At 41.8% G+C, this 25,747-nt stretch overlaps 1 protein-coding gene across 1 annotated transcript in view; it reads right to left on the bottom strand.

Annotated features, from left to right (window-relative positions):
* Window positions 1–25,747, bottom strand: part of EBF2 (early B-cell factor 2) — a 180,240-nt gene that overhangs the window by 40,803 nt on the left and 113,690 nt on the right. The window contains exon 7 of the mRNA XM_004685383.2: window positions 11,486–11,567. Within this exon, the coding sequence (XP_004685440.1) occupies window positions 11,486–11,567 (82 nt within the window). The remainder of the gene's footprint in view (window positions 1–11,485; window positions 11,568–25,747) is intronic.

The following is a 25,747-nucleotide window of genomic DNA, read 5'->3' as shown; positions in this document are numbered from 1 at the left end:
CACTGGCCTCTCATGACAGCAAGGGAATTAACCTGAATTATTTCAGTGTCTGCAAAATTTATTACAAGATTTTAAATTACGTCCAAATGTATGTGCATGTATACATATATATGTGTGTGTGAGAGAGAGAGAGAGGGAAAGTTCCAGTTTTTAATATTCCAATATCTTAACCTGGGAGAGCTAAAAGAATTTTCTAATTAAACTGAATTTGCAAAATGTAAAGGATTTAAATTGTAAACTTCCACACATGAACCCAGACATGTTCGGTGATTGTTCTGTACGCTGACACACACACAAACGTTGATTTTCATATCTATGTCATCTACTTCCGTAGTCTACTTGAAACTACATAATAGAGGTGAAGATACATCTGGTGTATTCAAAGTTTCAAATTTAACTTCCTTCACTGTTTTCTGATGAATGATGACAACACTGATATTATTCTATTCAGAGAAGTTAAAGTTTCTGAATGTTTGAAGACTAAAGGAAGTGGAATGTGCATTCCAGCATCGTCTCACTCCCAGGCCTTCCCCTTCCACAAGCCAACTTCTTTCCCCTAGTGAGTATTTCCTGGGTCACAAAGGCTGACCTTTTCCATCTGGAATCAATCAGTCAACCCCTGACAACTTCCTGAAACACCTCACTCCATTTCCTGTTCTCTCCCCCTTCTTTCTTTCCCCCTGGTTTGCTTCACTCTTCAAAACTGCAGGCCACAGCAGCTTAATGTTAGAGGGTCAGACACAGTTAGACTCCAAAACACTACACAAGGACACCTTTGACCTTCAAAAATCTTTACATCTTAGCCAAACAAATCAAGGTCAACATTTCTTACCATTACCTTGTTAACTATTTGTATGCATCTTTGCCAACCATCTATAATCATATAGCTATCACTACCACTTGTTCTCCAAAGACCATAAACGGGTCTGTTTTAGAAGTAGCAAACTTAGTACTGACAAAAGGTGCCATGTGGAGGTACCTGAAATTAAAACTCACCAGTACTATAACCAACATATGGAGCGTATTCGATACAAAAGAACTTCCACGCCTCGTCAGTGCCTCCTGTCATCTGAACCTGATACCTACCTAGTCTTTTCTAAAGCTGTCAGGCCCTCTTGGCACCGCTATTCTGCTGGCACAGTCCAAAAGGATGCCAATTAGGAATACAGATGTCCATAATTTGTGTGGGATGGACCTTCAGTTTTTGCTGTGACACCAGTGACAGCTTTCATTTGTTTTTCAGAATTGGTGTCTCTGTATTTCAGCTCTAAGTTCCAGCAAGGGAGGCTGCAGTGGATGAGAGCTCCACTCAACTAGTACATTTCAATCCAATACAAAAGCGACAACCAATTATGCTCATGAAAATATTATTTATGATGTGTTACCTTTAAGCCAAGCTTCCAAGAAAGAAAAGAGGGGATCAATTGAAATTACATTTTCTTAAAAGTGACAGGGCTTTCTCATTTTTTGCAATTCCTTATTTTGCTTAGTGTGATTGCTCGTTTTGGGGGGAGGCCAGATCAGTAACCAGAGAACAACTGGAGAGAGACAGTACAGGTTCCATTGTGAATCATCCAATTAAGCGGTAGTTATAGTTGATTATACAGCAATAAAAGCATGAATAAAAAATGTGCAGCTCCCACCCTCTTGAAAAACACACATTTTAAGAACAAAATCTACAACTGTGTGAGAAATCTACTGAAAGTACACACGAAAACTGATTGGCTTTCTGAAGTTCTATTTTTCTTCTCATTATCCAAAAGTACTGCCATGTCCCTCTCTCTTAACAATTATACAAAGCAGGAGCTGAGCTGTAAAGCGCTCTTTCCTGCCTATAAAGACCACAGTGGGAGTTACCACGTAGGTGGACACACAGTTAATCTGTGTCTAGGTTCAATTTTCCAATCGAGAAACTGTTTCTTCTTTTTTCAGCAAGATTAGTACGGGCATACTTTTTGTTGTCTTCGTGCATTTGGGTTATTTTTCTCTCCACTCTGAAATTTCCTTGGCTTTTCGGATCATACGTTTGCTGTTCTACTGCCTTTCCTCCTTCTCTCAAAACTCTAACATCGTGAGTTAGTTGTGTTATATACATCAGAAAAGGGCCAGCTTTGCTTCGACGCTGACGAGTCTTTCTCAGCTCAGACCCAGGTGTTCTGACAAAGACCCCAAGTCTCAGAGAGGAGGGAAAAGAAAAAGAGAAGTCAAAATGAAAAATGTGTTGAATGACTAAATGACCTGCTCTTTGAAACAGAAGACAATTCCAATGTCTGTAGTCGCTGGAGAATAATGACGTTGGTTCAAAACCTCTCTCTATGGGTGTTTTTGCTTTGAAAACCTACCAACGTTCTACCATTAGTCAGAGACACATTTCCCCTCCATCTCAATGAGGGTCATGCACCTCCTAGCTGAATGTGAGGCCTTTGGTAGTTCAATCTCAGTAAAGCTACAACACATAGCATCACAGCATACTCAATGTTAAAGACTCTCTGATACCTACTTACAAACATGCACACTCCCAGCTAAATAAAATGGTCTCCAAAATTCCTGTGATTTTGCCAAGTATGGAGAAAATATCCTTTATGATATTTTACATCTGGAAATGGAATTAAATTCACGATGTGCTTTTCCTTTATAACTGTTCAGTTGCTATATATGTTATTTCAGCTTTCCCAAAGCATAACTGTTATGTGGGGTTTTATTTTCCACCTGTGGAAGGAGGGAAGAGACACAGAGGCTGTTAAAGGGACAGAGAAAACGAAGACAGATTTCTGGTTGTGCGAGGCAACCAAGTCTGGTCCAGACTGTAAGAAGAAATACACACTTAGTATCTGTAAACAGTGGTGAATACTCACATTTGATAAAGGGAATCTGATGAAAGAATTTTGTCTAAACCTTCATTCATTGAATCCAGGCTAACAACTCACGAACTGGCTACTGCGAATTCTCCCCACCACTTTATTCTTGGCACACGTCATATTTTCAAACCGGTTTTAAAGCCCAGAGTCTTCTTTATTACTAGACTCCAGGGTCTCCAAAATTACCTTTAAACACCTACCCCCCACGCATGGGTTATGTCTTTTCTTTTTTTTTAAGAAATTCCCACAATTCTTAGCAATCTCTGTTGTTTCATATTCCCTAAGGCTGAGTTTTCTGTTCAGTTGAGTATCAAGTACTAAACAAGAGAACACAGAATTGATTGCTGTTGAGACAGATGTGGGGCATTCCAGGGTTGTTCACATCCAGGGAGGGGGGACTGTGGCACTAATGACCAAACTCCTGAGAAGACACCTAAGTAATAACCAGACAGGGCTATGTCTTGATCAATCAAAGGAATTTATTGACACTCCCTGGCACAGTGCTACAAGGCAATGGAGGCTGACATTAAACTTCATCACCACCCCCAGGAGCGCACCATATAAATGACGAAGCATAAAAACACTAAACGGAACCAGAAATATCATATACGGTAATTAAGGACTAAATTTGTGGTCACAATATATTCTAGGAATCCCAAAATGGGAAACATTTGCCTGAACTGAAAGCAATAACAAACATTTTCATCAAGAAAATGAGATTTAAGATAGGCTTTGAATTTTTTAAGTGAATTTTGTTACATAACTCAAGGTTACTGACATGATTTTTCTAGCACTTAAAACAATTGGCATAAGGGGAGGAGTGTACAGTAGAGCAGTAGAGCATCTCTGTTAGCATATCTGGGCAAGTTTGGCTTAGGGTGGATACCTTTCAAAGCTTAGTTTTTTTTTTTGTTTTTTTGTTTTTTTTTTAAAGATTTATTTATTTGTACATACAGAACTGGGGTACAGGCCAGAAGCTCAGGGGCGGCGAGAGGCTTCACCAGAGACAGAGTGTGGAACAGAACAGGCAGATCGACGAAGTACACTGCTGAGGGGAGCAGCGGGCGGGTCAGGAGAGGTCTGCCACGCCATGTGGTCACCTCCAGGGCAGGCGGGAATCGAACTCATGTGGAAGCGGTTTTAGATTCTCAGTGCTGTGCTTTAACCCGCTGCGCCACCAGGGAGGGCCTCAAAGCTTAGTTTTTAAGAAACACATCTATGTGCCCAGAAATCAAGTGACAATATTTTAAACCAGCCTTTCATGTCACCAGAGAGTCCAAAGATTATCAAACTGCTCGACAGTTAAATTTGTCAAAAGCTACACATGCTTGACACTTCCACCCTAGCTCATCTTATTCCGTCAAGCCCACTGTTCTTCCCAACTGAAAGGCACATCACGTGAAAGGGTTACGGTCCAGGTGGGTATTTGACTCACAGGCCATTTGAAGGGCACAGGAAAGCCTTAACATATCTGAGGCAGTTCCTGATTCGACTTGGTCATTCTCTAACCAAACTCTGTCCCCCAGGGACCTCATCAAATACCCACTGATGGAAAAGCAGGAGCAGGTAAGTCCCAGAAGTGGCTGAAGTATCTATGCCCTTTGGTTGCATAACAGCTTTTCTTCCCAGGAAGTTGTGTCTGGTTATTCTAGAACGCGTGCACGGCTACAACTTTCTGTCCAAACTCGAGTCTCGTCAACTGTTTGAGTATTTAGGCTTTGTTTCCACCACACTGACATCTGCCATACCCTTCCCCAATAGCTAAGTAAGTAGCATGGCCTGATTTCACATGCCTCTTTTTTCTCTCACAAAGAACTCAAAACATCCCTTGTTTTGAGGTGGTTAGAACTGGTCAGATTTGATTGGAATTTCTTACCATCTTCATCCTTGTCTCCATTGGAGACATTGAAAGTCAGGGATGGAGCAGCACAAGCTTACCCCAACAGGTAGAGAAAAGCTAAAGTTAAACCACAGAAAGTCTTCCCCGAGCTTAAAGTATGAGCTTGAGTGAGAGCTCCCTGGCCTGTGGAGGCATCTTACCCCTCTTCAGACAGGCAATGAATATTTCTTTCCTTGGACTCTCTGGATTGTTTTATCAGAAAAGGAACTCACCTGTTGCTCAGAGAGGACATAAGTCAAGTGATTTTCATGAGGTGCTTTAAAACTGCTGCTCAGTAGCCCGGCCGCCTTCGAGTGGGGATGAAATCACAGGGCAGCTGGAGCAGCTCTTGTACGAAAAGATTTGAACTGAAGAAACCTGCAGGCAGCTGGAGCTGTATTAAATTTTTACCATTTGGAGTTCATTTAAACTCTTGTTTCCCTCAACGGGTGTGAGAGAAACATTTAACATTTTTTATTTAAGGAAAATAGATGGTGGTGCCATTAAAAGGTTTTATATAAGAGCTGGGGGTTTAAAAACTCATAAGGGTTGTTGGATGGATCTTGGCCCTGCTCCAGACATGAGGAGCCCTGCCCTTTGCTCCTGCGCGTTTAGACAAGCAGACGAATGGCTATCGCCAGCTGGAGGGCGACGTGTCTCTGTCGTCCACATTAATTTCCCCACCGTTCCTCAGCGGTTGCTGCATCTGGCGTGTCCCACCACCCAGCTCTCAGCCTCTCACCTCCTCCACTCCCCTGGATGTCAGTCAGCCCTCACACAGCTCACTTCCTTTCTTCATCCTGGTGGAGTGGACCCTGGATCTTCCCTCTTTTGCACCCCATCCCCAAGTATGTCTTCTCTCTTGCTCTGACACACCTGCCAGGTGTGTCTTCATCAAGGACCAACCCTGCCCACACTCCCTTTCAGGCCCTAGAAGATACCCATCCAGCAGGGTGTCCACCCGCCCCGAGACAGCGTGCAGACCTTTGCACACACAGGACTTTGCTTTCCCTGGGTAGGACATTGTAACCGCTTAGCTCTCCAAGCGCAGAATCTCACTCCTCTCTGTAGCATAACTCCACAAACTAAAAATGATTATTTTGATGGGTGTAATCTAAATAAGGGATCAAAGCAGTGGATGACTGGAGACAACCAAGAATCACTTAGAAGCGTTCAACAAATGGAAGTCAAAATCTACCCCAATTACAAAAAAGTTGGAATGAAATTCATTTTTAATGCTTGCAGCACTCGAGAGGCTACCAGCTCTGAAACCCTCCTAACGTACAAGTTGATACTGCTGGATGGTAAGAAACCCAGCCATACACAGTGGTTGCATCTGGTTTTTGTTTTTTGCTTTTTTGTTTGTTTGTTTGTTTGTTTTAAGTATCCTTTTGGTGGAGGTTGGGAGAAGGTAGAAAGGAATTGGGACCTAGACCTCTAATCTTCCCAACCTCAAGCAAATGATTTGCTGATGTTAGTGTCCTGTTAGAACTGCTGCGTGCAAAACTTTGAAGACTATTCAGAGGTGCATGTACACTTGCTATTATTCAAATGGTGGGGTCTTTCACCTCCCACATGGCTCGCACTTGACCACACTGCTGAGTTCTGGCAGGAAAGACAGACAGGGCACCGTGCTGGGCTATGCTTCTAAGCAGGTCACTTCCAGAAGCACAACTAACTACTCTTTCTTTCACTTTCCTATCTCTCCACTGGGGTGTAAATCCCCCATGGGCAGGGAATTCTACCTGTTTTGCTGGGCGATGTATCTCCAGCACCAGGTTAGTGCCTGGCCGTAGAATTCCCTTAATAATGTCGGTTGGGTGAATGAATAAATGAATTCAATGAGTCTCTGGTTTCAGTGTGACTTGGAAGAGAGCCAGCCAGCCTATCTACAAGAGTGATTTGGCAACAATAGCCTTGATTGTTGTCAACTTCTAGTGTGTTTTAGAATTTGAATGTGGGAGATGACAACATGCCTAACTCCTCCTTTTCTTGGTTTGATTTTCTTGGGGTTTCCACAATTGCTTGCTCTCCACCCACAATACAGAGACATAAAGAATGGGGTTTCATAACAGTCCTGTCAGCTTAAATCGGAAATACATATCCTTCCCTTCACTGAGCTATCCATTTGAATGTTATACCTAACTGTTGCATTTCAAGAGGGCGGGAGTGGTTTTCTGTATACATGGCCCAAAGATTCAGACACTTTGGGGTGGGGTCCTTGAAATCTTTACTGTTTTACTCCTCTCTCTTAAAAATTCACTCAATTACAATATGTGGAGCATTGTGCTAGGCACTAAGGAAATATACAAAACTAAAACATATGAATACCCTCAAGTAGCACACTGTCTATTAGAGAGAAAAACATGAATTGCAAGACAATGTGATCGGTGGCAGAGCAGGGGCTCATGGAGAATGGTAAGTTGGCACGGATGAAGGAGACAATAACTCTGCCAGGACGAGTCAGAAAATGGCTCACAAAGGAGGTGACACTCAGGGGTGGTCTTGAAGCATGAGTAGGAGTCACACGTTGGCTGAGGGTGACGGGTTCTCAGGCAGGGGGCAGACATGTGGAAAGTTTCCAAGATATAATAGAAATCAAAGAGGTGTGCCTGGTGAGCAGTGGGCATATGGAAACATCAGAAGATGGCATGGAGAAGAGCCGCCTGGTATGACGACAGCTCTAAACCATGCCCTTTTAAATCAGAGCTTCTGGCTATGAATAGCACAAATGTGTAACATGTTAAGCAGAGGGATGACATGTTTTAAAAGCTAACTTTGGCAGCAGTATTGAGGCTGGATGAGACAAGGAAAGAGTAGCGGCGAGGGCGTAGTGCAGTTTCTCAGCACAGAGAGAGATGGCTTTTGCAGATACTTAGGAGGAACAAGTGACACTTTAACAATCACCAAGGAGGGGTTGGGTCAAGGAGTGTGGTGTTCGGCTGTGAACATGTGCTCATTCGTCATCCCAGGGAAGATGCCCAGGAGGGAGGTAGAGCTGAATGTCTGCAGCTCCCAAGTAGGGTGGGTCAGAGAAAATGGATCCAGGAGTCATACAGAACAGATGGCAGTTAAGCCAAGAAAGAGAGGTGATCTTCAGCAAAAGTTCTAAGTGGAGAGGTCTGCATTCAAAGGGTTGGATTCAAATAGAGATGCCCTTTACTGTTCAGTGAATTTCAAGTCTTTAGATCAGAGGTATACAGACACACTAAGAGGAGGCGAGAGAACCCCTGAAATTTTAAAGCAAAACTTAGGTGTAGCCTTTTGTGAAGATGGAAACTATAGTTTTTACCAGATTATCAAGGGAATCTGAGCCCAAAATGGTTAAATCCATTGTGTTTTGATAATTATTTAATATGTCCACAATACTTAGGACTCGAACTACATTAAAGGAAGATTTGATTAAGGTTGGGAGATAAGTTGATCTAATATTTTTTTTCCTCAATGATCATTTGCAGGATAATTCCATTTCCACCAGTATTTTGGAGGTCGGAGAAAAAGGCAGCGAGAGAAAGGAGAGTTTAGATTCATGATTTGATTAGAAACATTTTATATTTCTGTTTGGTCCAGATCCAAGCCCCACAAAAGAATACTGCAAATAAAATATCTGATCCTATAATAAAAGTAGAGAATTGTCTCAATTACAACTATTACCTTTGTCACTCTGAATGAGATGTATATTCCATCCATTCGATCACTCTCCTCAACATCACCATTACTGACTATCTCAGGTTTTGTTTCATATTTTGAACTTGATCCAAATTTCTCACTTGACCATTACAGCATATAAGCTTTTCTCTATAATAGCCTTCTCTGTGCAAGAGAGCTTTCATTGATTTTATTATTTCATTTAATAGAACCTGAGTACAGTATAAGAGTTGCCAATTCTTTTATACAACAAAGGACACTATCAAGAAAGTGAAAATCAGAAAAAATGTTTGCAAATTGCACTTCTAATAAGCAATAGTGTCCCAAGTATATAGAGAACTTTTACAACTCAGCAGTTAAACAACAACCCAACTTAAAAACAATAAAAGCATTTAAATGAACATTTGTCCAAAAATGATACATGAATTGTCAATAAGTACATGAAAACATGTTCAACATTATTAGTCATTAGAAAAATGCATGTCAAAACCACAAGGAGATACCACTTGACACTCACATAATGGGTAGACTAAAAAAATAGAAAACAAGTGCTGATAAAGATGTGGAGAAAATGGAACCTTCATACGTTGCTAATGGGATTATAGAATGGTGCCGCCATTGTGGAAGCTTGGCAGTTCCTCAAAAAGTTAAAGTTACCATATGACCCAGAAATTCTACTCTTAGGAATATACCCAAGAGAACTGAAAACATATGTTCATCAAAAGAAAAACAAATTTGTACAGAAATGTTCATAGTTGCATTATTTATAATAATCAAAAAGTGGGAACAACCCAACTGTTCATCAACACATGCAGAGATAATTAAAACATGGCATAGTCTTGCAATGGAATATTATTTAGCCATAAAAAGTGATGAAGTATTGACACATGCGGTAACATGAATGAACCATGAAAACATTGTGCTAAGTGAAAAAAGCCAGGCACAAAAAGCCACCTATTGTATGATTCCATGTATATGACATGTAACAGACAAATCCATAGAGACAGAAAATTGGAACAGTGGTTGCCAATGAAAGGGGAGAGGGAATTGGACGTTACAGTATTTCTTTTGGGGGCCATGGAAATATTCTAGATTCATATGGTGTTGATGGTTACAAAATACTGCAAACATATTAAAAGCAACTGAATTGCATACTTTAAAATGGTTAGAAATGTGAATAGTATGTTCTATCAATGTTACTTAATTTTAAAAATGCCCCCCAAAATTGCCAATTTATTTTAGCTCTATAAGCTAAAATAAGACAATCATAAAATCTACAAACTTTAAAAAAAATCTTTCTGTCTTTGCAAAAGTCAAATACTTTCACATGGGATGACAATTTCACACCCTCTTGAGATTAGCAACATATTCTGTGAAAAACAGGCACATAGAAAAACCTCACAGTAAATAACTGAAGAAGTAAACAAAATATTATCACGATTTGCTTAGTGAGTACATCCCTCAAATTTGAGATAAACAATGACAAGACATTCTAATTTAAAACCTTTTCAACAGGAAAGTATTCTCTTTGGACTTGATGGCAGAGACCGGGAGGCGGGGTGGGCTGGGGGAAACAGGAGCAGTCAAACTGCCAACTTCTTCACCCTGCCTTGTCCTTCCAGAGCGCAAGGGTCATCGGGGTGCTTTGGGATTTGGGGGAATTTCACTAATGTGGACTGAAGTATTTACATTGCATTTGGAAACTGGGAGCCAACCATGCTCAATGTTCCTGCTGGATGCCCAAGCTTATTCATTTTATTTCTCTTTGCCTTTATATCCCACAGCAGGGTGGGGGAGAATGCTACAGAAGGGAAAGGAGCCGCTTACCATTGGTGAGCTGGCCAAAGTGCCACGTAACTAACAAAAAATGACCTGCTCCCAGCCTGACTGTCTGATAACCGATGTGGCAAAAAAAGAAAAAAAAATTTACAGAGATCTTTTTTTTTTTTTTCAAAGTAGCTCTCACCTACATTGTGACTGCCCACCACCCCTATTAACTTTTCAGTGACTCCATCCTTGTGTTCCTATACCACAGAACTCTCTGAGTGACTGGCAGGGGCAGCGACATAATCTGGTGCAAAATGAATGTATGCAGCCTTTTGATCAGAAATTATTAAGAACACAAAAAGGGAGCAGCAGAGTCTATTCCTCACAGCTGCACGTGGTGAGAACCCATGGCCTGATGGCAAGGGTTTGTCAGTCAGATGCCCAGGCTCCTGTGATGAGAGGTGAATTTCGCCAACTCCCTAAACCTCGCTTCCCTCACCTCTAACATGAGGTGGATGTTCCCCATATCTCAAGTTGCTGCCTGGATTTCTTTCTTTCTTTCTTTTTTTAAAGCTTCCAGCTCGAATACTATGGCTTAACACGTTTTAATTTTTCTGGGGGGCCGGAGAGAAGCACTGTGTATTTTGAATGTGCATGAACGGCAGGAAAGGCACTTGGTGGATTAAATATGGGTCCTTGGAAATGAAGGCAGAGACCAAGAGGGGCTGTGGCTGCTCTTCTCTCCAACCTGACACACTTTGCCGGGCTGTGTTTTTATTAGCTCCTACCCCAGTACATCAGTGGCAAGGGTGATGAAACCGGTGGCAGATTTAACTGCCAGGCAGCTGGGTCACTGTCCCGTGGGTCTTGTTGTCATCCGCAATCTTAAAGTGACCACGGCTGTTTGGGCGGCTGCTTTCCAAAGGCTCGGGGAGAGAGCACTGAATAGTTAATAGGAAGAAAAGGGGAGGAAGAGGCTGTTGCTTGCAGAAGGCACAGAGAAGCTGCTTTGAAAAATCCCAAGGTGGCTGAATATCAAGAACATGGCTCCCGCTGTGGGCAGCTGTGTGTGCAAAGGAAAGCCTGGGGGCTTAAAATCAAATCGCCAGCCCGTGTTGGTGCCCTGGGGCCCGGGCGCTGGCCGCAGAAGGCCTAAACACTACAAAATGAAGACCCCTCGATCCTCTCAGATGAGGGGTATCATTTAGAGTTGTCTGTTCTGATTGTTAGCAGCAGCCGAGAATAATGTTTTCTATAGAAAAAGAGGAAAGTGCTAAGGAGAGGGAAAACAGGATGACTTATTTAACAGGAAAGAACGGCGCAGGGCCCTTACCTGAAACCTCCTCATGTCCCTTGGGTTTCCTGCTGTTTTCAAACAATTCTGATTGCACTTGAGGAAAAATTTTAAAAAGAATCTGTGAAGAGAAAGCAATGTGTTACATTTTTTTAAGTAAACGTTTTAGAAGAGAACCTCTATCTGCATTGTATTTAATTTTATTTGAAAGTGCTGGATTTCAGGTCTGGGGAATTTCAGCCGTCCCGCCACGGAGGAACGAACACACTGACCCTCATGCAATTTTGCAAATTTGGGTGTTTTCAGTCGCAAGCTCCCCACCCCCATGCTCCCTCCCTGTCAGGACTGTGAAGTGGTTCCCAAGCTGGGTTCTGGGGTGGTCACCCTCGATGAGATGCAAGGGTGCACTTTCCAGCCTCCCGAGGCCCCTCAGTCTAAAGGCTTCAGAAGCATCAGTGACTCCCGCCATGCAGAAATGACTTGCTTTCTGCATGTCAGAAAAATGATAAAGCTGAAGCAGGAGTCCCAGGTCCCTGTCCTAGGTGGCTTTCTGCCGGCCACACACACTCACACCTCACACACAAAGGGCGCCTGGTATTTCCAACTGATGTGCATAAAATCAAGGAATGCCATGTTACCACCCGGTCAGTCTGCACAGGCACACACTGTGGAGTAAACGCTTCAGAACAATTGTGAGAATGTTCTCAGACATTCTATGGATTACCCAGAAAAATAAGAAGGCACAGAATAAGGGTCTATGCCTCATTCCTAAGACTTGTTTTTAAGCTAATATTCTCTTAAATCCCATTTGTTCAATTTTAAAATCAGCCATCTTTCATCACACAAGTGTATCAGCCCAAAAAAAGTAGCCTTCTCAGCCGTTTACCTATTTAATGTTTGGAATTTTCTTTCAAAATACAGTAAGTTTTTCATTTCACTTGCAGAGTCCTTTCCTTAAAAAAAAAAAAAAAAAAAAATCCAGCTTTTGCAGCGCTAAAGTCCCAGGTGAGCTAGGCCTATTTCCCTTTCTGTTACTATGACAACGAAATTTTACCGCAGTCCCAAAGTCCCTTCAGAACTCTCACATCCATGCCTTGAATTAGAACTTTAAAGGAAAAGATAGACATTTTCCCCAGGATTTGCCAACAAAAATAAGTAGAAATCAACAATGCTTCCAAAAATTCTATTTTAAAGCAACGGCTGGTGTGATGCGCTCAGTGAGTCTTCTGTTTATTTTTATTTTTTTAATGATCACAAAAGAATTAGCAAGGACGCCAATTAATTGTATTTATCGCTTAGGAAAAAAAAAATCATGGAAAGATAAACAGTCACCGATGAAGGTAGGGAGAAGGGGAAGTGCATTCTTCAGAGTGTTTTCCGTGTTCCAGGCTCTTCTGCACTCAATTTGTTAAAAACATTTGGCCAAGTGCTCCAGATCCCGTCTATGAGGAAGGTTGGGTGTGAATTTGGAAACACCAGCTCAATATTTCCCCCCATATTTTATATCATCTGCTTTTCACTTCTCCCTTAATGATTCCTGGGTGGCAGGCAGAGCAGGCACTGCTTCCCGGGCTGTGAAGGTGGCCGGCTCTTCAGCGGAGGTGCCTCTCGTGACAAAGCAGAAATGTCTCCCGCTGCTTTACTCACTGTTCACTGCTTTCTAAAGTGCTCTGAGTTGTCTGCCCACGGCCTCAGAAAGGCTAGCTGCTTTTAATTATGAAAAGACTGGTCAAAATTCCCACAGTTTCCTTTCTTAAGAGGAAAGATTTTTCCAATCGAGCATCCCTAGTGAAATCAGCCACAGCCACAGATTTTGCACTGAGGTGTCTCTGTGCAAGTTCAAGGCAGTTGAACTTCCCTTTTTCTCACTGGCGTCTCTTTCTAAAAACTAGCCTCCACCCCATACTAAAGGACCCTCCAACACCTCCATTGTTAATGTATATCTTTTCCCCCACAGAAACGAGCAGAGAGTTTTTTTTCCTTACTGACTCTGATTTGGGGAAAGTTTTGTCAAAACTGTGCTCCTTATAAAGCTGCTGTAAGTTAGCCCTCACCTTGCCTACCCCATGCCTCCTCTGAAATGTACCTGCTGAAAACATTAATTTCATGAAGGTATTATTCTATGAATGTTGGAGATAAGTGTTTTCATACCATCAAGCTGATTTAGGGAAACAAAGGCTTTATTCACTGAAAATTAAGACCCTTAACAATTTTTTGGAAGGAAAACATCCAGTACTGACTCAGTCCCTGGCCTGAGGTCTGCGTGTGTCACCTACGCACCAACGATGTAACGTTCTGTTCACAAGGGGGAGAGGCAGTTCAAGGGAGGTGAGCGAGAGGGAGAACATTCTCGTCTATGGTTTCCCACTTTCCAAAAGGAGGCATTGCTGTTTCTAAATGACTAGCACCAGAAATTCTGACCTGGATATTTGATAGATGAACCTCAAAATTAATTAAGAGAAGTTTTCGAGTGTACTGTCATTCCACTTCTTTTTTCCTTTTACAGATGTCTCTGACCCCTCCCCATGGCCCTTCCACACACCATGCTCGGGATATTGATACAGACCCGTTACTATCCATTAACCAGAGGGAACAAATCCCCTGGGTCTAGATCCCTCCGAAGTCAAAGCTGCCTGGAAAATGTCAGCTCTCCCTACTCCAGAAGGGGAAACCGAAGTGAATTACAAGATTCAGTGCAAATGCACAGATCACATCAGAATGGAAGTTGTTATTCAACTTTCTCCAAGCATTGTTCAGACGTAATTGTTATAACCAGCCAGTGTGGGTCACTCTGCAAGGCTTCTGATCTCATTGCTTAAGACTGAACACTGGCCACTCTTGGTTTATCTTTGTTTTAGGAAGAGGACTAGAGAGGTGGGGTCAAAATGTGAACTTAAGCCCTCAGATTGCAATTGGATTCCTAGGCCAACTGAGGCAATATAATGTAGCAAAACACATTCCCTCACTCCACAAACATGTGCTCAATGCTTATTGTGTGCTAGACTTGACCTGCCCCAGCTAACCATGTAACTAAGTCACCTCCCTTCTCTGTTCAGAGGAAGGTTTAACTGGATCATTTCCAGCATTAACAAATTCTGCAGTTGCAGGGAAAATGCAGTGTTGAAAACCTCCCAAGAGGGCTACTTTGGGGGAAGAAACCACTGAAGACTGAAGACCATGAATTATGAAGTCCACTTTGGAGTGGGAATGAGCAGGTCTGAGAGAAAGGTCAAACCCACTGATCTGAGGCTGTGAAGAAAAAATAAGTGGGGGCAGCTGATGAACAGTAAAGGGGCATCTTGGCTGGGCTCTTGGTCAGTCGGTAGTACCCCGACAGGAAGATTGTCCCTTAGGGTCCTTCCTCTCTGCTTTTGAGGTAGAGAAGGTGGCTTAAGAACATTACAGATCAGAGCCACGTCTGTCCTTGCGTCCCAGCTTGTGTGGTCCAGTAGCTGAAGGGTGCAGGGGTCACAGAGGGGAGGGAAAGAAGGCTTGCGAAAGTGTACTCCTTGCTACACTCCGAGCTACGAGCTACGTGCTTGAGATACAATGCCTCATTTGTTTCTCACAACAACCCTAAGAGTGACAAATCATCTCACAGCTAGGAAAAACAAAGGCACCAAGAATTTCAGAAATTTGCCCAAGATCACACAGCTTGTAAGTGGCAGAAACAAGAATTTTAACCAGGGTCTTTTGGGGTTCAAACTCCACTTGGCATCCTGTGTTTCCGGCACCAATTAGATTGTGGTGATGATTGCACAACTCTGTGAATATACTAAAAAACCACTATGTTATATACTTTGAATGGATGAACTTTATAGTATGTAAATTACATGTTTCAAAAAGACCCAGAAAACAGGCTGAAAAAAGGTGGAGGAGAGCAAGAGGACTGCAGTACCCCAAGAGGTAAACATTAAGTCAAAGACAGTCACGAGGAAGCAAGTGCTTAATACTGAAACCCTCTGCTGAATTCATTGATTTGCTCACTTGATCAATAGGTATTATGTGTGCAGTTTGTGCCATGAAGGTTCAGGCAAACAAGACAGACAAAATCCTTGCCCTCATGAAGCAAGTAAACAAGCCATTTAAAATGTTTGTTTGGATTCTGAGATGAGTCTGGAGATCCCTGAATATGGTCTGAGGACCTAGAACCTCCGGTATCACAATCCCCTCCTCTGATCTCTGGAAGACTGGAGCACTCAGCACTGTTCAAGAATGGGATGAACAATGGCGTCTCTAAGCATATCCTCATCATCACAAATAAAAACCAAGATCCAGACTAGATACACAGTCCAGACCTCAGCCGAGCTAAGGCCCAGCAGTGCAGGCAGAAAGCCTTTGAACCACAAGAAAAGCAGCTACTTATATTCACCCAGGCTCTGAGGTTATGGCCTGACTACTGCAAAACCCAACATCTCTCTCCAGCTTTGTGGAAATATCATTCAATTTGTCTCCAATTTGAAATCCAAAGGTCCAGTACCTTCTGAAAAAGAACAATGCAAAAAAAAAAAAAAAAAAGTAGAGACTCACAAAAGCGTCTTAAAAGAAAACATGTTCTTTTTTATTTTATTAAATAAAAACATTTAAGGCAAAAGAAAAAGAAAAAGCATGAGAGAAAAAGGAAAAAAGAAAGAAAGCAGTTGAAGCTGAGTTCAAAATGTAATTTATCATAGTTGGCAAAATTATTGACCATTCAGAAAATAAATGTAATTTTATTGACTTTGGGGAAAGAAAAAGAAACACCAGATAGGGAGTCTATCAGAGGGTGAAAACTTAGTACTGATAATAGCCATCATAATGCCACTGCCTACACTTGCAAAATAATTTGGAAATGATCATTTCACTTTGAAACTTAGCTCCTGATTCCCTTAAAAAATCTAATGCTGCCTACCCTGGAAACAACCTCCTTGGTGACATGACCTATGTTCTGAAGCATGGACCTGGACATGCAAACACACCGTCCAAAGGCCCACGACCCTGTGTGATTCTCTGTCTGCAGTGTGGCCGCGTAAGCAGCTAGAGTCACTGAGACCGGCGCTGTGCAGAGAGCCAAGACAGCTCCCAACCCATATAGGTGCTTAAAGGTCTGTGTCTATTGATTTTTGAGAAAGACACATTTTATCTGGATTAACTGCTAAACTGCTTTTCCCAGAGTCCAATAAATTAAAATATAATTGGTTTCCACTCTGCGTGCATGCTTCTGAAAAGAAAATAACTCTTTTTCCTTAACACATTCTCCTATCCCTTCCAAGAACTACTCAATACAGGGACAGGTGACCTCATAAGCTCACATTTGAAAGGAACGGTGGTTGCTCCTATTCTACCATTCTACCAGATGCTTGCAAGCCCGAGTCCTTCAGGGAACTGGACAGAGTAAGGGGCAATACTGGACAGACAGCCTATGTCTCACTCAGAGTGGCCTACCTAGCACCACACTGTGCTGTGTGGTAGGAAAACACTAGTGTGGTTGAGTTCTGCCTGAATCAGTGAAAAACCTAACAATGACTGTCTTTATCTAAGCCTTAACTCTCATATTTTCTATTAACCTTCAGACTATAGAGAATATATTCTCCCCTCTCCACTCCCAAAAACCTCCAGTAGAATCCAAATCCAAGCATCCAGAATAAGGTGAAGGGCTATCTTGACTTTAGCTTGAAGATGTGTCTTGATAAATCTCTTGTTTGCTGTGGTGTCAATCCAGACAAAAAAAAATGGCCTGGAAGCTCTAAGGCTTTGTGAAGACTCTGACTCAATGACACAATAACAGAGAGACTCTGGAAAGGTCAGACTCTCAACTGACTTTTGCTGCACCCTAAAACCTTGACTGCAGAGAGTCTGAGAATGCTTGGTACTTGAGATCTGGTTAAGATAATAGCTGGCAGTCCTCCCTGGTGGTGCAGCAGATTAGGACATAGCACTGCAAGTGAACCACAGCTGCTTCAGTGCAAGTTCGATCCCTGGCCCCAAAGGTGACCCACATGGCGTGGCCTCTCCTGGCCTGCCCGCTGCTCCCCTCAGCAGTGTACCTCATTGATCTGCCTGTTCTGCTCCCCACTCTGTCTCTGGTGAATCCTCTCACCACCCTCGCACCTCTGGCCTGTATCCCAGCTCTGTATGTAAATAAATAAATCTTAAAAAAAAAAAAAAAAAAAGATAATAGCTGGCACCATGATCCAAGAAGATCCATGGAAAGAGAAGATGACTTGAAATTTTTGACTGGCTGGATTTAACCAAATACTCATTTTTATAAGCTGATTTTTCATGTATTCCATTTTTTAAATAATCTTTCAAAATACAGATACATGAACAGAGTAGGGACAGAATCTTGATTCTTCACAAATATTCCTAAGTGAGGGATTATGATCATTAGTTTATTCACTTAGAATAAATGAATTTACCTCAACACAATGAAAGGCCATTTCAGATCTGAAAATTTTCAGTTTACAGAAAATTTTTAAGCAGTTAACTTTCTCACTTCCAACTACCTTCAATTTTTCTAAGTCTACTTAGCTAAAAGACTAATTATAGTGATGATGATAATAATAACAAGTAGCCCATATTCACTGACCTGATATTATTTGTCATGTATGATTTCATCTCATTCATTCTAAGAATTGGAGAATTAACATCCTCATTTTACAGAGGAGATAAACAAATCTCAGAAGTTTAGGTTAATTACTGAAGGCCAAATGGTGAGTATGTGGAAGAAGTAGGGCAGAACTCAGATTGAGCCAACTCTTAGCTAAACAATGCTCAGAGGGAAAGTGGCCAAACTTCCTCAGAAGGAAAAGGTGAAACACACCACCCAGCAGCCCTCTGATTTGGGGACCGGGCCTTCAAGCTCAGCACAGGGAGCACACTGCATCTGCCACTGACTCTGGAAATGAAAATGGAGAGATTCTTCATGTTACAAATCATATTACAAACAAAAGTGTCTATGACTACTGTACAGACTGCATTCTCTCAAAAGTCAGTGTGCAGAAGATGATCACAAGTCAGTCAAACATTCACAAAACAAGGAATCTCAAGAACCCCAAATGTACAAAGATGGTGCAGCATTAATGGCCGAGACCCATCACAGGAAGAACGTTAGAGATCGCTCAACTGGATGAGAAGATTCAAGGTTACTTGTCCGTGAAGACTATGGAGAAATAAAAGTCAAAAATCAAATGTGTAACATAAGAAGTTGAATTAAATCTCTGAAAACATTTTTTGGGAATCAAGTCACCAAAGTTAAATTGTGAAAACATTACCCAAGGGACAGAGGAAATTGTCCAACGCTGGAGATTTTTAAATAGACCAGCAGGCTAATTCCTTTAGCAGCAGATAATCTCAGGCCTATATGTGGCACTATTGGGGTGTTCCGACCGAGCCATTTCTACATGATGTCGAGGCCACCCTAATTATTGTCATCAACATTATTATTATTACTACTACTATTATTTGCTTGTTTAAAACTTATGGTAAAAAGTAGAAGCCTTCATTTTCTCCCTCTGTAAGAGGACTTCCTGGGCCAGTTGTGAGGACTAGTCTTCCATGCAAACTATCTGAGTACATGACTGTGCAAAGTTGGCTAGCTCTTCTACCTTCTACCTTCTACCTTTTACTTAGGTCTCCTTCCTCTGGAAAGCCCCTTCGCCCCAACCACATTTTAAAATGGCCCATTTCCAAAATAAAATTATACCAAAGAGAGTTGCCACAAATTCAAATCTGGTTCTCTCTGTACTTTTTCTCCCGTCAATATTAGCATATCTTACAGTTCCAGAATTTCCTTTCATTTTTAAGGAAAGATATTTTTAAAATGCACACACACCCTTGACCCATTATAACAGATGGCAGAAAAAGAACAACCACAACAATAAGCACTGGTGGCTCAAATTCTTTACTACTCTATTTAGCAAGCAATGGCCAGGTTAAAAAAAAAAAATTCAGAACTACATAGATGCACTCTGATACCTAACTGGCTGGCAACAGGCCCCATCCAATCATTTTCTATTCAGTGTTCACTCCAATTACAAGCTCCTGGAAGTGACATTTCAGTTTGGCAATAGATCCTTCGTTACCAAACACACTGCCTCATGAGTCGGGTCTGCTGTATTCATTTAGGCGCCAGGAGGGAGCAACTTCCCCTACTGTGTAATTCTGACTCTGTATCGACAGATTTCATTTCAAAGTCATTTCATGATTTCTTCTGAAGCGAATGTCTCCCATAGCTCAAGTGGCAAACAACTGCCGGTAAACAGCCACCAAAGTGCAAAAACGGGCCACTTTGCTTCTCGCTTATTTCAAATTGCAGTTTCTGAGGACCAGGGGTTAGGTGTCAAGATTTTTCTCCTTCTATATTCAGACACATCTTCGCTCTCCTGAATTCCCTTACTTGGCACCATGAGGCTGGTAGGGGAAAATATCTCTCAGGAAAAGTCCTTGTTTTTACACTCAGATGAAAATCTGATACCACTAATGAAAATAATTGAACTCTTTGGGCTTGAATCACATTCAAACACAACATGCAGAGCATGTTTCTAATTCCAATTGTTCTCATAAAATATCTTTCAAGGAGACTCTGCAATGTGTCCAAGAGTCCATCTTTTCCTTTTTTTTTTTTTTTAAACCCATGTCCTCTCTTTTGTCCTACTGTTTCTTCTCCCTTCTGATCAGGAAAAGGAAGAGACTGAAACTCAACATTGACAGACTCACTTCAGAAAACACTTTTCAGTGAGAGTTCAGAATTAGAAAAGAAACCTATGCCCCTTCCTAACGCCATGACTACTCGGGTGAAGGAGAGAAATGAAGTTATTAGTCAGCCATCAGCTTAATGGGTCCTTCCTGTCCTATTTCCTTAGCGCCCCGGCTCCCCCTTGCCCAGCCACCCCGCCCCTCCCCATCCACTGCCCTCCCCATGAAGCACTTCTATGCTAGGCTGAACAGTGAACACCAATTACACCGAGAGCCCTTTGCTGCTGCCTGGTCCGCTGGTTTTACTGTTTTGCCAGATGGTTGAGGCCAATGTGTAAAACTCTCTACCCTACCATTAATTCATAACTCGGTAATAACTTTCCCACGGCTCCAGGAAATTGATATGAAGTGCAAATGTGAATATTTGGAAAGGGAATCAAGGTTGGACAACTATTTTACCCCTGCCGGAAGAGATGCCAGTCAGACAAAAAGATACCACGCTTTACACGGGCTGGGATGTGACTTTCCATTCCGAAGGAATGTCCCCAACTAAGTACCTAACAGCAGATACCGAAGAGAACCAAGTTCAGAGTTGGGGCTTCTCCTCTCATCACTTTCTCTGCAGGTTTCAGCTTTACACCTATTGCGCTTACGGGTCCCTCCACTGATGACCTTGAGTCGGAGCATCTTCGTAATGTTATATTCTTGTGACAGAGTTGTAGATTAGCAAATATGAGTACATTCTCTTGCTAAGACAGGACACCATCCAATGTTTGTTAGCATCATTAAACTAAAACTGACTTTTCACCTGCTCCCATACCATATGCAGCTGCAAATTTTTAAATTAAACTATGAAGCCATGCATAAATTTACATATATTACAGACTAGCCTCTCCATTTAACATGCAAATGTACTCCAATGTTTCAGAACACCTTCTGTCGCTAATTAATTTGCTGAATTATAATTAGACTAATCCTGCATAATTAATAAGCACAGATTTTTTTTTAATTTGTAAGCAGCTTGAGGAGATCATTCACTTCCTTCTATAAACTGCTAAGTAAGTGTTAAAAAAAATCTGGAAAGAACATGTGTGAAAAGGTATGTTTGATGTCGCATACAAACTCAAACTAGCATGGAAGATACAGAAGTCAGTATTGATAAAGGTGCATATTTGAAGCCAACATTCAAACAATCAAAAATAATTCACATTCAGAGGATGGGGATTAATTCTCCCTTTGTCTCCTTGTATATATAGTGTTTTATTCTTTGCCTTCTATCCGTCGGATCTTCCAAGATCACAGAGGCGGGAGAGGATTAAAGTAACCGTATGTTGTATTAGGAAAGATAATGATATTAACACTCCACTGTATATCAAAACACTCTGTGCATGCTGGGTGCTTATAAGCCCCTTTGATGGTATTTGGAATCATTTTCATTTTGGCTGCCAAAAACACCCGCGATCCATCTAGTGGAAACAATTAAGTTCCATTAGTGCTGTATCCATTCCGTAATGATTACAATGAAGGGTCCCTCTTTAATGCTGAAGAGTAGAGCCTCCAAGAAGCTGTATGCATCTGTGCAACTTGGAAATGTAAAACTATAGAGTTTTATACCCCAGCTTGATGCTTCATTTTGACCAGGAAAGTGAATCAGATCAGGACGGCTCAAGCCATGGCTACACGACGTGTTCGAAAATTTCAAGCAGGGCTGGAATAGGGAAGGCCAAGGTAAGCTTGATAGATAGTCATGCAAATTGGGAACAAACTAGAAAGACAAAGCGGGAAATGAGTGGGCAGGGCAAGTTATTGAGCCTTCATAAAGAGGAGAAAAGTAATTTTAAAGAAAAGAGAGAGCCCCTTGGCCCTTCCACCCCACTAAATCATTCATATCCAGCCCAAAGATGGTTAGGCCAGAAGGGTGGGGCCACGGAAATGTGCCTGGCTTCCTAGTGCTGCCATTGAGTGTTTTATAGTGACCCCGTCCGCAACAGAAACTTCTAAAGAATGGGAAAAAATTTTCTCAGGCTCATCAGCATCCCGATATATTATCTTCCCACTCATGCACCAACAGTTTTTTGGATGACGCGAGGACATAAGCTAGTCTGGGACCTGAGTAGAGAGTTCAAAGTCGCACTAACACCTCCGAAGCCAGTGGCCACAGCTGGAGCAGATGCCAGGGACCGAGCTGGGGCGCAGTTTTGCTCCTCGGGACATGTCTTTCCGTTTCCTTCTCTTCTTATCTGGCACGAGAGCCCAAGACAACTACCTCACGAGGCTGTCACATTAACTAACCAGAGTGAGAAAAATATTTTGAAAGCACCTGGAAAAAGACTGCCACAATTTTTCTGAGCTAAGCAATGTTATTACTTGGAACGTTTGGAAACATAAGACATTTGGACAGTTTTTCTGAGCCAAATCACAGCCTTTGCCATCAGTCCCCCTCTGAAGAGATTAAACGTTACAGGAAGATTTTGAAAAGCCTTAAAGAAAGGGAGCTTTTTGTGCCTTTGGTAGTTACTCAGGAGGAACATAACAACAGCTGGAATAACAATAGCATTTAAAAGGCTAAAATTATTTTCTTTAAAAAGAAAATATACCCATGGCCACGGAAATCTTTAATAATGTCTTCACCTTTCAAGAAAAATCATTTTAATGAATTGTGCTCGTCTTTCAGGCTTCCCACATCCTTTCTTGAATGTTATAATAGGAAACCTGGTTCTTCCATAGCTGTTGGAACATGTGTGGGTCTGTTTTGCTAAAGCAAAAAAAGTGCTTCATGGTTAAGCTCCCGGTGAAAGGGAGGCTGCTCCTTGCCCCATCAAGTGCTGGGCTGAGCACTCTACCTGCTACCTGGGCAGGGTTTAGAGATAGAAAGAGCCAGACAGTTCACACGGTCAGTCTTACGTATCCAGAAGCAAATGGTTCGCTTTTGCTTTTACTTTTGGCTGTTTTGATGTTTTCTTCAACTATGCCCAGTCAATTTCAATACATGAGTAGGAGAGAGGAAGCAGTTGTGATTCATGTAGAGTTAGCTTTTGAGGACTCCCTGAAAGGGAATCTGAAAAGAAAGAGAAGTAGGGAGCAAGAGGAAGAACTGGAGCATTTTAATTTTAAGGTACAAAGCAGTCTGTGAATAAATGTACATCTTTAGGGGAGGGGGTGGCTTCTCCCCTCCTACATACATTCCAGGAGATTTCTCTGATTTTGTTTTTTTGGCAGGAGGATTTTCCTACATGAACATCACTTCTGATTTATTCTTGTGATTTATTTCCTCCTCTCCTTACTCTCACTCTCCTCCCAGCCCCAAATTTAGGATGATATGTTATGTTTTCTCAGCGCTACATTAAAGTTGGAGGTGGGGGGGGGAGATGCATTGGGAAGATGGGGTGACTGAAGAAAAGAAACCCTGATATAATTACATCAAAGCTCTCTTTCATCTGAGAAGTGTGACGGCCTGCCTCCACCCTCGCCATGAATACCCGTAGTCGCAGTTAATATAACCTGCCTGCCAAAAAAGGAAGAAAGGAGCAACGTGGACCCTGACAGGTAGCAGGTGGTACATATGGAATTATCATTGGCTATTAACACCAGGTCGGGTATCATATTAGCCACTTCCAGACTGCATTTGCCAAACCCACATAAAAATATAAAACCCGGTATTTCAATACGCTGTCACTCCCTTAGCAAAACAGATTTTCTTATATTACTCATAGTAGAGTCAGCAGCTTTCATTAGAGTTTTTTTTAACTTTTTTTTTTTTTCTTAAAGGAAAAACTAAACCAAACCTAGATGATATAAAAGAGAAACTAGGACAAAAATCAGGTCAAGAATTTGATACAAAAGGCAATCAGATAAGGCTAATAATATTTCAGTGTTGTCATTTTAGCAGACTATGATTTTATTAGTCTAATCTCAACCAAACATGAGGTCCCAAGAATCTGCCATTATCTTTTTTTCCATTCAAACTTTATTGATTCTAAAGGCTTTATTAACTCTATGGGAATCACTAACTTTTTAGAGATTTCCAAGTCATAGTAGTGAAAATGGAATCTTTCTTTTAAAAGCCATTAAGAGATTTTTATCTATTACATAGTCAGTTATCTGTAATACCACTGTATTTCCTCCTGACTCTGGACATTTCACAGAGGCAGAGGCCACTAACTGGTCAGTTACCATGAGTAGATAACCAGACTCTTGTCTTCCTTCCCAGTTTTTCTGTTCTTCACCTTATCCTACTGGGGCTCAGAAACATCACGACTACTAGAACAAGTGAAAGAAAACAATCTGATTTTTAAAGGGGCCTAGAGGTAAAGTCCTCCACACCACTTGAATTACTGAGATTTCTCCTCCCAGGCTTAAAGAAATCTTCATGTGACTAGGCAGGTGCATATAGCACCCAAAAGGTAGTCCAAGTTTACTTAAATCAAGGCCCTGGGTTCATGTTAAGGTTTCAAAAATCCTGGACTGGGAAACCTGACTCAAATGCTTTCCAAGCATCTTCCAAAATGAGATATTTTTTTTTTGCCTTTTTAAAAACTTGGTTTTATGTTACACAATGCTTTCTAAGTCCAAACTATTGCTAAAGTTCATTTTCAATACTGATTCCTGCCCTCCATGAAATGAGATTTAGCTTTAAAGTTCTGATGCAGCAGAATATGTGTCTATGGGAGGATCACTGGAGACCCTATAATCACAATGACTCAAATAAAGAAAACATTTCTTGAGAAAAATATTGGGGCTTAGGGAGACTTTTGCCTTATCTACTAAGACCTAAAACTTCCCAATAATTCAACCATTCATTTTCCTTTTTTAGGAGCAATATCATTATTATTGCTTCATTACACACTCACACACACGGAAAGAGGGTATCACAAACATACATACAAAAGTTGCATCTACTTGCCAAAATTCAGTTGAGACTTTCAGTGCCATTGACTTTCTGACCTTCCAAAGCATCTTTGGAAGAACTGCTAAGTCAAATGAGCCACCACAATTTCTTTTAGAAATGTGGCAGAAAAATGAGATCAATCAGCAAAATGTTAGTATCATGGGGGAGAAGAAAGGCATGGATAATCGACACACACAATAGCGAATAAAGTGCAAAAACCTGAGACAAGGCTTTACCCACACGAGCCTCCCTGTGTTGGCCACTGGACTTGGGGTGATGGTTTGTGCCCACACCATGCATAATGGAACACCGCCATTAAAGAAAAAAAAAAATGACTTCCCTGGGGAAAGTCAACAGCTGACCTGGAAGTAAAACATCTCGCTCTTCTCTCAGAGGCCACAGAGTATGTTCTGCTTTCTCAGGGAGCTGCTAGAACTCGCACAGGCAGCAAGACGTGGTCCAGGAGCCTGGGAAAGTCATGGCCACAGCTCCCTGGGGAGGACGCACAGAAGGTCTCGAGGCCATGCTGGGAGCAGGGCCGCTCAGTCCAGCCCGGCATGCTCTGCTGACCGGACGCCAGGCATCGTAGGCCCGCCTCTCCTGGCAAACCCGTCTGCGCTACCACCCCCAGAAATGCCGCTGATCCAACACCATCACAAGTAACTCATCTGTGTCATGCATGAGTCAGAATTTATTGACAACTCATTCGACCTGAATTGAACTACAATTCCACCATT

Source organism: Condylura cristata, unplaced genomic scaffold, assembly GCF_000260355.1.
Source record: "Condylura cristata isolate star-nosed mole 26May11 unplaced genomic scaffold, ConCri1.0 scaffold00018, whole genome shotgun sequence".
Taxonomy (NCBI): Eukaryota; Metazoa; Chordata; class Mammalia; order Eulipotyphla; family Talpidae; genus Condylura; species Condylura cristata.
This window is presented reverse-complemented; position numbering and strand designations above follow the sequence as displayed.